At 45.2% G+C, this 12,291-nt stretch overlaps 2 protein-coding genes across 3 annotated transcripts; one reads left to right on the top strand and one right to left on the bottom strand.

Annotated features, from left to right (window-relative positions):
• Positions 1 to 1,052: 1,052 nt before the first annotated feature.
• On the top strand, positions 1,053 to 5,121 carry LOC130530667 (glycerol-3-phosphate dehydrogenase [NAD(+)], cytoplasmic). Its single transcript, XM_057042052.1, has 8 exons — positions 1,053 to 1,293; positions 2,343 to 2,520; positions 2,623 to 2,763; positions 2,908 to 3,046; positions 3,170 to 3,282; positions 3,879 to 4,115; positions 4,228 to 4,334; positions 4,456 to 5,121. The coding sequence occupies exons 1-8, from the start codon at positions 1,250 to 1,252 to the stop codon at positions 4,550 to 4,552; spliced, it is 1,056 nt and encodes a 351-aa protein (XP_056898032.1). The 5' UTR covers positions 1,053 to 1,249; the 3' UTR covers positions 4,553 to 5,121.
• A 632-nt stretch (positions 5,122 to 5,753) lies between these two features.
• Positions 5,754 to 11,771, bottom strand: LOC130530666 (glucose-6-phosphate 1-dehydrogenase). 2 transcript variants are annotated; one of them, XM_057042048.1, is made up of 13 exons: positions 11,735 to 11,771; positions 9,905 to 10,026; positions 8,672 to 8,709; positions 8,482 to 8,590; positions 8,071 to 8,288; positions 7,794 to 7,952; positions 7,535 to 7,660; positions 7,353 to 7,446; positions 7,104 to 7,290; positions 6,786 to 7,021; positions 6,636 to 6,712; positions 6,470 to 6,562; positions 5,754 to 6,394 (listed from the first exon to the last, which is right to left on the bottom strand). In XM_057042048.1, exons 1-13 carry the CDS (start codon positions 11,754 to 11,756, stop codon positions 6,304 to 6,306), a joined length of 1,572 nt encoding a protein of 523 aa, XP_056898028.1. In that variant the 5' UTR covers positions 11,757 to 11,771; the 3' UTR covers positions 5,754 to 6,303. The 2 variants fall into 2 exon arrangements, with proteins under 2 accessions (XP_056898028.1, XP_056898029.1); XM_057042049.1 differs by lacking the exon at positions 11,735 to 11,771 and adding an exon at positions 11,543 to 11,703.
• Between the last annotated feature and the right edge of the window lie 520 nt (positions 11,772 to 12,291).

Here is a 12,291-nt window from a genome sequence, read left to right as displayed (position 1 = left end):
CCGGCGGGATTAAAGCCGACACGTGAAGGAGTGCACGTGTGAGAGGATACGCGGGACAACTTTCCAGGAAGCATTATTGTTTTAACTTTGCTGATGCGGCGTCTCCGTCTCGGTCGGTCGGGTCATGTGACCCCTGCGACTTCTTATTTTAAACGACCTTTTGTCTTTTTCTTTCTTCCACTAGTGAATGTTGAAACATTTCATGTGGACTGAAAAATCTGCCCTGGACCCCTGAACACCCAATCCTGCCCTGGAATGTTTGCTGTCCTATATTTAGGAACTGGGAGAGCAGACCCCCGGTTTCTGCCAGTCAGCCCAACTGGGCGATCCTTTCCACACATTCCCGATAACTCCTACTATCTCGAAAAGGAATTCTTCATCATTTTTGGCACTCTTTCAGTCAATCCCAGCCCTGCCTGCTCAATCCTACTTCAATATTAAAGCTGTTTTACATTAGTTTACTGCAAAGGCCATTAAAAGGTTGCTGTACACTGTGTTGGTTTTATGAGTAAACTGGGTTTCCTCGGTTTGTGCTTGCTCTTGAGAAAGCCACTGCTGAATCTGGAGTTTTGTTCCCCTCCACATCCTCTCGGCTCTTATGCAACACGGTTCTCCTTTGTTTGATGCCCCCAAAATACAAATAATTTCTTCCTTGGCCATTTTACTACAGGTGCTCTGCTGATTCTCAATGAGCCAGGCGAGTTTTCAGAGAATACAAATGAACAGGAACAAAGGGCTGGAATATCATGAATATTTAGAGATCTTTCTTAATCCCACTGTCCAGCACAATGTGGCCAAACATCAAATCTATACTCAAAAATACATTAAACTATTAGATTAAAAAAATATTCATGCTGTGACCTCCTGCTGTGTATTCTATTTGTGTAATATTAAACATTAATTTGCAGTGTAATGATTCAGTGGTCTGATATGATCTTATTACTAAGGCTGCAGGGACATAATTAATTTAGCTTGTTTGCTTCAGTTTAATCTGGCTACCTTCCATGTCTGTACGCGTCAATACTTCACTGGGGGACTTTTGTCCCTTTATTTGCCTCCTAACCCGTCAGTCCTGGATGAAATGATCAGCTGGACTGTGGTTTAAAGGGCAGCCCTCTGTGGGCCCCCACACCCTCCACCTCCACCGCCTCCATCAGGCCAATAAAACAGCAGCGCGGCTCCGTTACATAAGCGACCAAGTCCGCGGCGGCAACGGCTCCATCTCAGCTCTGCGCGTCACCTCTCCGCAATGGCAGCTCCGAAGAAAGTCTGCATCATCGGCTCTGGGAACTGGTGAGTGTCCGCGGGCGTCCTCTCGGGACTTTTGGACCGTCAAAGGCGGACAGCCGTGGAGTCCGCCGCGGTTGTTCCCCAGCGCCGAGTGCTGCTGTTAGCCAGCTTAGCATCCCTGCACATGCTAACACCTGCAGCACCGGGCGGAAAGGATAGTCGGCCAGCGTCCGGTGCCAGTCAACAAGTCGTAATAATAAAGCGTCGGCACCGATTTTAGCCTCGGTTCGAGCAACGCACGCTAACACGCACGGCGAGTGAGGGTAAAACTGGTCACGTGTCAGTTGAAAAGGAGTAAGGGGTTCATGCGCGGCGTCAGCAACATGGTAGCTCCCCGTCACCATCTGCACCGTGGAACGGTGGAGATGTGGGTTTCCCGACCTCATTTGATCGCAGAAACCGCAGAAAACTGCGTTTAAATCACTGGAAGTGTGACGCTTCATGGAGGTTTTGATTCCAGGGGCAACCGAACATCGGGTTGCGTTCAAAACCCGTATGATTTATAATCGCAACGTGAATTTTAAGCCCTCAGAGGGATTAAAAACTTCATGTCTCCGCTGTGGGAGAATATTTAACGTACCACAGTCCAGTCAGTTTGTATCCTTACCTCTCAACTTACACAATTCCAATTATATTTAATGTCTTTGTACCGAAATTGTAATAAACTCATTATTCGCTCTTATTTCCTGACGAACTTTGTCCCACAAACGCATCGAAGTCACGTTTAACCCTCATGGTACATCTATCTTTAGTAGGTAAATATAAAGTTAAGCTTTTGGCACATGTCTCACAGTTTAGGACAGATATTTCAGATTATGTTGTTTTGGGTGTGAGTCGGGTCACAGCTGAAGAAGCCGCAGTTTGGAGGTCAGAGCTGCAGGTTTAAACAGAACCAGCAGATCAGACACAAGCACACCAGCCAGAGCCGATCTTTGGACGCTGCTGTAATGCCAAAGATAAGATCGCTCTGTTTCTCTGTTTGTAAATGCCAAATGACATTAGGCTATTAACAATAAAGCTGCTGCTGACCTCTGGCCTCTTTTACTCTGCAGGGGTTCTGCCATTGCCAAAATAGTGGGAGCCAACGCTGCCCAAAATTCCAAATTTGACAAGACTGTGAAAATGTGGGTGTTTGAGGAGACGGTGAACGGGCGCAAACTGACCGAAATAATCAACACCGAGCATGAAAATGTGAAGTACCTTCCTGGGCACAAACTGCCAACCAACGTGGTAAGAAAGCCTTTTTCTGTGGTACCCTGTGTGCGCTTACATTAGGGTTTTTTTGCAGTTTTAGTCTGGGTGACATGTTTTGTGATGTCATTTCCTCCTCAGCTAGCCGTGCCAGACCTGGTGGAGGCGTCCAAAGACGCCGACATTTTGGTTTTCGTGATCCCGCACCAGTTTATTGGGAAAGTGTGTGACACTATGAGCGGTAACATAAAGAAGGAGGCTATAGGAATATCCCTCATCAAGGTTGGTAAATGCTTATTTGTGTTGTATCCAGCACAAGAAACCAGCTCAAACTGGACCTAAACCAGTTTTGCATGACGCAGGAGATAAATGTTTGAGAGCTACGGGGCATCGTAAACGGTCCGCGCTTGTGTGTTTGTTTCTCAGGGTGTAGACGAAGGGCCCGACGGACTGAAGCTCATCTCAGACGTTATCCAGGAGAAGCTCGGCATCACCATGAGCGTCCTGATGGGGGCCAACATTGCCAACGAGGTCGCCGATGAGAAGTTTTGCGAGACCACCATTGGTCAGTAGCTCATCCAGATGAGTTTGTTCAGTCCTTTAACTGGCGTTAGAAGCTCCTGTAATCAGGTTGTGACCCAGAGGTAGAATTTGTAATGTGTTGGGAATTTTCTTTTTGTTTGTTTAGGGTGCAAAAATAAGAGCCATGGTCCCCTCCTAAAGGAGCTGATGCAGACTATTAACTTCAGGGTTACAGTAGTGGAAGAATACGATGTGGTGGAAATATGTGGAGCTCTGAAGGTGAGCAGCTGTGTGTGTGTGTGTGTGTGTGTGTGTGTGTTTGGTGGGGGGAGAGTATATCTGCAGGGCTACATTTACTCTGAATGTTGAGCAACTGTCTAAAGATCTTATTTTTCTAACCTGGACAAAAACAAACAACCCCCTACATAAATACACATGAGGTAACTGATGTAAAAAAACACCCTGCAGCCTGTCTCCAACAGATTAGCTTAGCTTGAATGAAAGAACGGTCAAAGAAAATGTCACTTTCGTTTACCGGCAATGACATATTTGCCCTATTGTATCTGTCTGGACATTAAAATGTGCGTCTGTGCGGCCTGTTGTCTAGTGGCCACTGTTAGTTTAACCCTACTGATTATAGAAGAATGTGCAGGAAATTATTTGGTTTCTCTGCTCACCTGTTTTCAGTAGTTACACTGGTTGTCCAGCGGGTGGCAGCAAAACCGCTGTTTGTCGATGTAGTGAGAACCAGGTTTTTAGTATTTCTTCTGTTACCTTCACACCTGGAGATGGTAGTTGCGATGATCTGTTAGCTTACGACCGTCAGCTAGTGTGTCCAGGAGGGTCTTCACTCACACTTGAACCTCATCTGTCAGAACATCGTCGCGGTCGGTGCAGGGTTCTGCGACGGGCTTGGCTTTGGGGACAACACCAAGGCTGCGGTGATCAGGCTGGGTCTGATGGAGATGATCGCCTTCGCCCGCATCTTTTGCACCGCCGGTCCCGTGTCCTCGGCAACCTTCCTGGAGAGCTGCGGCGTGGCCGATCTCATAACGACGTGTTACGGCGGCCGCAACCGCAAAGTGGCCAAAGCTTTTGTGAAGACGGGGAAGGTGAGATCGTGATTTGCTTTCAAAATAAAAGCCTTTGCTTTGAAACTACAAATAAAATGGCACAAAATGTACAATATAGAACTGAATATTGCTTTTGCCTTTACCTTCTCAGTCCATCGAGGAGCTGGAGAAGGAGATGCTAGAAGGTCAGAAGCTGCAGGGCCCTGCCACCGCGGCCGAAGTCTATCGCATCCTCAAGCACAAAAACCTAATTGACAAGTAAGTCCAGCAACGACGCGACAGAAACTCGCAGCACGTTTCCGTTTGCACAGTTGCCAACAACGCCTCGTTAATCATCAGCAGTACGGTTGCACTGAACAACGCCTCCTCCCTCCTGCAGGTTCCCACTGTTTAACGCAGTCTATCAGATCTGCTATCAGGGCCACCCAGTCTCAGAGTTCATAAGCTGCTTGCAGAACCACCCAGAGCACATGTAAATGCAGCAGACTGACCAAGTTTTGTGTTTTCCACCTGTTACACATCAGTAAAACTGCGGAAGGCAGTCACTCCACAGCTGTCATGCAACCAACCTGGAGAGGTTGCATAACAACGGCGTGTATCCAGCTCTCATTTGACCGCTTTGTCTCGTTCAGAAGGCGACGGTGCTGATTGAGGGACTGCATGCTGCCACTTACAACAAAAAAAAACCCAAAAAACTTAACTGGATTTCAAAATGATGCATTTTTTAAAAACATTTGGGTACAAACATGTTTGTACAGAGGATTGTTCATTTGGCACTGCGCCATACATTCGGACGCTGTTTCGGTCTCAGGGCAGGATGCCAGCATTAAACATTTCCAGTACGTTACCGTCCAGTGATGCTCGTCCATCACCAGAAAACTGTAATAATAGCTGTAACGTCGAACTACAGCGTATTTGTACGCTCTGAAAGTGTCTTACAAAAATCACTACTTTGTTGTTTGTACCGTGTAACGTTCCTGTCTAACGCACAGCAGCAGTTCTTAATAAAGCAAGTGCCTTGAAATGCACGGTTGCTACATCTCAACCATCGTCGCTCTTTTTGTTTGCTTCTTTCAACGCGACCTAACATGTGTTCATTGTGTTTTGGTGGCTTTGCTCTGCCCCGTTTACGCTAACGTGTAGTGTCTGTTGGAGATCAAATCCTCATCTGTCTGTGAATAAATGAATTCGGTAACAAAGTCACAGCTGGAATCATTTTTCACCGCTTTAGAAAGGCCAACGCAGATCTTAGCTGCGCAGCACAACGGTGGGAATCTCAGGAAGATGCTTGTTTTTCCCGGCTAATGCAAAACATGCATTGATACGCTTTGAACATCCAATAGTTTCTATGCTTTTTGAAGGAACTATATCATGTTTTACCTGAAGGTAAATGCTGAGTCCAGCTTTAAAAATATGGAAGCTGACGACGTATCATATCAAGGGTTCGCCTGTCTTCCACAGCCCAAAAACATGAAAATTAAGGTTGAGTGAGTGTGTGTGTGCATGTGTGTGTGTTGCATTCCTGTCTTTGACCCAGTAACTGCTGGAGTAGACCCCAGCGTCCCCTTGTGGCTCCTGATTGGATTAACAGCTTTTAACAGCAGGGTGGATTTCAAATAGACACCTGGGCAAACCATTCACAATGCCAACAGTATCAAGAACCATTAGAGTCACCTGTAGAAGCAAAAACTAGTTTATTAAAAGTAGAGAAAATGTTGGTTTTACATGAGTGTGTGCTTACCAGTTTTCTAATGGAGTATTTACCTGACTGGTGGCTACATATTTGGACATGTGGAATACAGCAAGAGCAACAGCAAGTTCTACAAAAAGAGATCCTTGTCGTGTACTTTTGTCGTGGTGACATATTTTGTTAAACACGATTAAGAAATGCGGGTCAAATTTGAAGGACTGTTACAATCAATTCTGTAAAAAGGCGGCAGCAGGTGATTGACCTTGTTTTCTGCTCTCTTCTGCGTTTTACTCAGTTCTTTCACATGTAGCTATCGCTACAGGTTTGGTTTTTTTAAATCTGGTTTTAAGTCTTGGTCCCACCGTGAATGCAAAGCTTGCCGTAAATATACAGGTATAAAACAAAAAATAACCACGATGAGAGCTTGTCTACACAATATCTAAGAGCTGTACTTTAGAACTGCTCTTACAATTCTGGTTGATTCACAGAATGAAAACAGGACCCGTCCTGCTGCTCGAGCACCTCTCTGTCATCGGTTCACAGTCTGTGTGGGTTGACCCACTTGTATGTGCCTGCATAGCGAAACCCGACTCTCTTCACGAGCTCGTCTGCTTCTGCTGGTCCACGACTGAGAGGAAAAAATGTTAGAAATCAATACTGGCGCCATCATGTTTGACCTAAGGGCACCATGAACATTTCCCACCTGCCATATTTATAAGGAATAGGTTTAGGCTTCTCCTTCTCTATCTGATGAAGAAGAGGGGTGAAGATCCGCCACGCCTCCCTTAATTCATCACTGCAGACAACATGGAAGCTGTTACTCAGGTGGGCCGAGAAGTGAGAGGAAAGAAGGTGAAAAGCAGCCAGACCTGCGCACAAAGTGCATCTGACTCCCACAGAAGACATCCAGGATGAGACGTTCATAGGCGTCCGGAAGTTTCACATCCTGAAACCAGATATTCTGAATTTAGCTTTAAGAAAAATAAACCACCAAAGGGAGCGCACACGGGTCAACCTGCCTTGTATCTGCTCTTGTAGGTGAGGTCCAGCTCAGTCTCCTCTGGGGTGAAGTACACACCAGGTTTCTTGCTCATCATCTTGGCGTAGATGGCCTCGTTAGGCTGCACGCGCACCACGAGCTCGTTCCTGTAACACTGATTACGGAAAATGTCCCCCGGCACGTCTGTGAACTGCAGCCTCACCTCGGCCTTCCTCTCATTCAGAGCTTTTCCACAGCGAAGGATGAAAGGAACCCCTGAGTGGGAAGAATGTTGTTGTTCTGTCAAGAGGAAAATCAGGCGGGGTTGTTTAATGGCAGAGCAGCAGCGTGAGGTTACCATCCCAGCGTTCGTTGTGTACGTAGAGGACAACCGTGGCAAAGGTGGCCTGAGTTGACCCTTTGGGAACGGTGGGATCATCGAGATAACCCAGTTTAGCATCTCCCTCCCCCTCTGGGTCCCCCACATACTGTCCCAGCACCACATCTGACATGGACGCTGGAACGATGCACTTCAACACCTTCACCTGTAACACAGGAGAGCGTCAGCGTCTCATTTAATCACCGGAACACTGTGTCTGCCGAGCACCTTTTCATCTCTGACGTCATCCGAGTTAGTGGATGCTGGTTTCTCCATGGCAACCAAACAGAGCATCTGAAGCATGTGGTTCTGCATCACATCACTTCTCAGGACAAAGGGAACGAGGCAGATTTATTTAAGGGCGAACACGCATTCACACTCGTATGTGTGCTCGTTTTTTGTCGGCTCACCGTATGATTCCGAAATCATCAAAATAGCCGCCTCTCCCCTGAGTGCCGAACGGCTCCTTAAAGGTAAGAACCACACAGGCTACGTTGTCCCTGTTCCAGATTGGCCCAAAGATGCGGTTCCCGAACCTAGAGAGAACTATGCATAATCACCTCCTGCCTTTTGGTAATTGTTTAAATATATTTACCCGCTTACATTCGTAGATTCTTTCTTAACTACAAAACACTGTTGTGAAGCGTGTGTGCTTTCAGTTACAGTCACCTGAGCACCATTAGGTTCTGGACCATTTCCTTGCCGAGGTAGTGATCTATTCGGTAGATCTGGTCTTCAGTGAAGAGCGAGGAGAGGTGAGTGGACAGCTCTTCGGAGCTCTGCAGATCGTGTCCGAACGGTTTCTCTACAATCACCCTGTTCCAGCCTCTGACCAACACAGATTAACCATAAGCTGTTTGCACTTGCAAAACACCTAAATAAATGCAACAAAACCGCAGCCACTGTGTCGCGTATTTCACTCGGTAACAGACGGCCGGGTACTGACTTGGCGCTCATACAGAAGTGCTTGATGTTCTCAGTAACGCTGTGGTAGATGGTGGGAGGCAGCGCCAGGTAGAAGAGGCGGTTTGCGTCGGACGCCCCAGGCAGAGACATGATGTGTGCGTTGAGCTCGGAGAAGGAGCCCCCGGCGGTGTAATTCCCGCTGATGTACGAGTTCCTGCTGAAGAAGGCCGACAGCCGGTCCGATTCTGTTTCTGTCACCTGAGTGGGGAAAAAAAATAAAAAGACAGTAATTACAAACTTTCTTTTATAGCTGACCAATGCAGCATGATATGAAAACATGTGCATATCCCTGATTACGTAAACAATATAAGCCCGTGGTTGATTATTTGTTAGAAATCTACTACTCTACCAGCTAGAATATCTACTATCGTACCCTAAAGTTGAATTTTACCTTCAGGTAAGGCATGCAAGATGTTCGAATAGCATCCACGGTCAGAGCAGAGCGAGCAAAACCCACAAAATATGTCTGCTCAGGTAGAAGGCCGTCTCTGAACAACCACCTGGGGAGAAGAGGAGGGAGGCTACAACTGGAGACCCTTTAAATTGAAGTAATCCTCCGAAAAGGGCCGACATTCACTCACCACAGAGTTGGGTAGATTTTCTTCTTGGCCAGATCTCCCTGCAGATGCAAACATATAATCAGAAATGGGAGAAGCCTTTGAATTGTCTCTCAGGTTGTGCAATCAGTCGGGCCAGTGGTGTCGTCTTGTTCTAAGCTTAAATAGAATGAGTGTCTGGCTTTGTTTGACAGGACGAAACAGACCCTTGTTTGTAGCAGCATGAACACCAGCGTCACATGAACTCAAACGAGGCGAACGTCAACACAAGGACAGGACAGAGAAGTCTCACAGAGGATCATTTACTCCTCATATTCGAATGTTCAAGGTCCCGTTCGTGTTCAGCTGTTCTAAGACTTCAGGTGTTTATACGTCAGGCTACGATAGATCAAAAAGGCCATTAAAGGAGTCGCACACCTGCTGACGTGCAGCAGCGCCTATCTATGAAACAAGCACACCCTCAGTAAATACCCACAGCCCAGGCCTTTCATGGCCTCGCTGTGTCACAGTGAAAGGAAAGTGCTGACGCTCGGTGACACTGCAAAAATTAACAACAGCGCCACTCTGCTCTGATAAAGGGAGAAAAAAAGAAAATCCTGGTGAACGCCATGGAGTTCCACAGCCTGAAGGCAGAGTCTTTCAGCTGACACTGGATTAACAGTGCAGTGCAGTAGTTTATAAACCCTGGAAAGGCATTTGAATGCATCTGAATCTCTGCCCGTCTGGGGAAGACTCGCTCGATGCACGTTAACATGGCGACACACGACATCTGTGGACACAGCATGTCCTCAACAGAGGACACACAAGTGGTTAACTGATAAAAGAGGAAGCAAAAGAAGAAATTGTGCAACAAAGGAATTCAGAAACAGGTTTGAACTGTTTCAAAAGGATGACCTACAGTAGGAGGAAGAAGAGAAATGTGGAAAGAATGTCTTTTTAATTTTTGAATAAAAAGACATCTAAATAATCACTTAATACACACACCTAAATGCTGGTTTATATTTTCTGAGCACATTTTTAATTAACAATGATAGATTTTGGATATCAACTCAGCATATAAGAGGAACCCTATTATTTTGAAAGCTAGGATGACGCAGCAGTCAGCGTTTGCATAAGCTTGGTTAAATCAGTTTCATTAAGCATGTTTTATCATTTCAAAGATAAGGACATCAAGATATTACAATGAGTCAAAACACTTCAGTGGCCTCATTTCACAGCTCTGTAACCACAGATCCCAACGCTCTGCTTTGCTCTCACCGATGCGCCCATGATGATGAAAACATGAACGTCTGATTGATGGAACTCTTTGTCTTCGTGGAGCTCCTTCCGCAGCTCCCCAAACACCTCCGAGCGAGACAGTGGGATGTTGGCCATCTTCTCTGAAAGAGGCACAAAAAACCAGTTAAATAAAATAATCATCATGCTAACACACACCAAAGAGATTTTTAAATAAATCACATCATTCCTAATGACAAAACTGCAAAAACTGGCCTGATATGATGTCTAATGGTCCTTCTGGCTGCTCTGGTCTAAACGGTTTAAAGAACCTAAATATAAAGAGAGCTGCCAACAGATCCCTTTGGTAAACCTTAAACCTACTAAAGCTTCTATCCAACAACATTGAACACTGGAAGTTTATTTCTTTTTAACACAATTGGAACTGAAATGTTTAATTTTGTAATCTCACATTCATACAGGTCTACATTTAGAGTGTCTGTTTTGGTTTTTAGAGAATTTCCTGGCCCAGGGAAAGCCCAAGCAGGCAGATGCAACAATGTGACCCAAGAAGAGTTTTGAGCTGCTAAATTTTCTCAATTCAATTATTTCTCAAAATTCTCTTGATGGTTTAAAGCTTCTTCACTCCTTTTACTTTGACAGCTGCTACAGCAAATGTATGAAATTAGCTCCAAATATCAGCAGCTTTATAAATAAACATGAACTGCTTAACATTAAGAATCAGGGTGTACACTTTATTAAAGTCTTACCCGTCAGAACCGCGACTATTTTAAATGTGATTTATTTTTAAAATATTCGTTGCCTTCCAAAAACCACATTAACCATAATTACGTAACCTGATCTAGAAGGGAGTTTTTAAAGTGTTACATATAAACTATGTATAAATACTATAATACAATCGCTGAATTAAAGCTTCATTTGACCTATTTTAAACAGTAAATTTAAAAACCAAACCCTTTATTTTCCACACAGAATGAACCCGCACCGACCATGAAGGGTTATTAATGATAATAGAAGTAAATTCTCTGAAGTCTGAATTAGAACTCAAAACTCTTAATTGTGTTTTCTGTCTGGATTTGTCTTTGTTGGAACAAATGGTGGAAGTGAACAGCATTAAATTGTGTAAGAACCTTCCAACTGCATTTGAATGGTGCTTTTCTAGAATTTCAACACTGCATACTTGACTTTTAACCTGACCCATGCAAAGATATACACACCTGCAGGAGAATTTCTGACAGATGGTCCCAAGCAGCCCCGGAAATAGCCTCGAACACCCAACAAACTATAATGATATTAGACAAATCCTCCACCAAATCCCGTATATAATAGGGCTAAACCTCACTGCAAAACACAGGGATAAACCTCCAATCTTTCCCCAGGTAACTGGCTGCATTGCAAATGACATACTGTACTTTGAGGGTCCATCCATTGATTAGCTTATGTCTGTTAGACAGCTAAAATTACCCTGCTGGAAGATTAAGATGCTTATTATCATGGATTGCCCTCACGACGAAAACAGAAACCGCCCTGTCACCACCACTTAGCTTTAGACGCTGTTATGACAACATGAGTTACCAACCCTCCGGCTAGCGTGTAGCACCTAGGCTAACATGTGGGTAAACACCGCGGCGTCAGACGGAGCAGAACGAGGGTACTCACGGGTCAACGTAGCGAGGGGATAACCTGGGAGACAAAGCCTGCGGAAGACACTCGAATTTACCCTATCAGTGGCAACAGCCCAGGCTTCCGATGCTTTTTTACCAGCCCTGCCCCGCCGCTGGTCCTGCCTACTTCCCCGTTCAAGCTACAAACCAGAAATGCGAGATTTCAATTGGTTTGCCAGAAACTCACCAGCGCTCGCTCGAGTCCCCATCGCTGTTGAATTCACGACGTCACCACCGGTGAACCGGGGATGGGCGTGGCTTAGCGGTGTGGAGACACACGCGCGCGCATGGGCACAGACGCGCTTCCGGTTTGAAATGAATGCGCTCTGTAATCCAGCAGGGGGCGATGTGGTCGCTCCAAGGAGAAAGTTGGCTTCGTGAAAAAATTATAACTGGGCTGTTTTAACTTGTGTTCATGGTCAAAATAAAAGTTAAAAGCACAGCGTAGCCATTTTGAAAAAATATAAGGTGGCGCTACATCTACAAACCAGGAAGTGTAAACCATATAAAGAGGAAATACTTGAACCTTCCTCTGGCTCTGCTTGGATTCCGGACAGGATATGGTTCACACAAATTGTTTTCCCTTATAAATTTGTGAATCATCAGTCAAATAGTATATTAAACAGCCATTTAAGTAATGCACTGATAGACCAACAAAAACATACATATATATGTGAAATATCATGTTTGTGTACTATGACGCTAACTAGAGTACATTGTATAAATATCAATATTAATGGCTTA

Source organism: Takifugu flavidus, chromosome 8, assembly GCF_003711565.1.
Source record: "Takifugu flavidus isolate HTHZ2018 chromosome 8, ASM371156v2, whole genome shotgun sequence".
Classification (NCBI taxonomy): Eukaryota; Metazoa; Chordata; class Actinopteri; order Tetraodontiformes; family Tetraodontidae; genus Takifugu; species Takifugu flavidus.
Note: the sequence above shows the minus strand (reverse complement) of the source record. Positions and strands in the feature narration are given on the sequence as shown.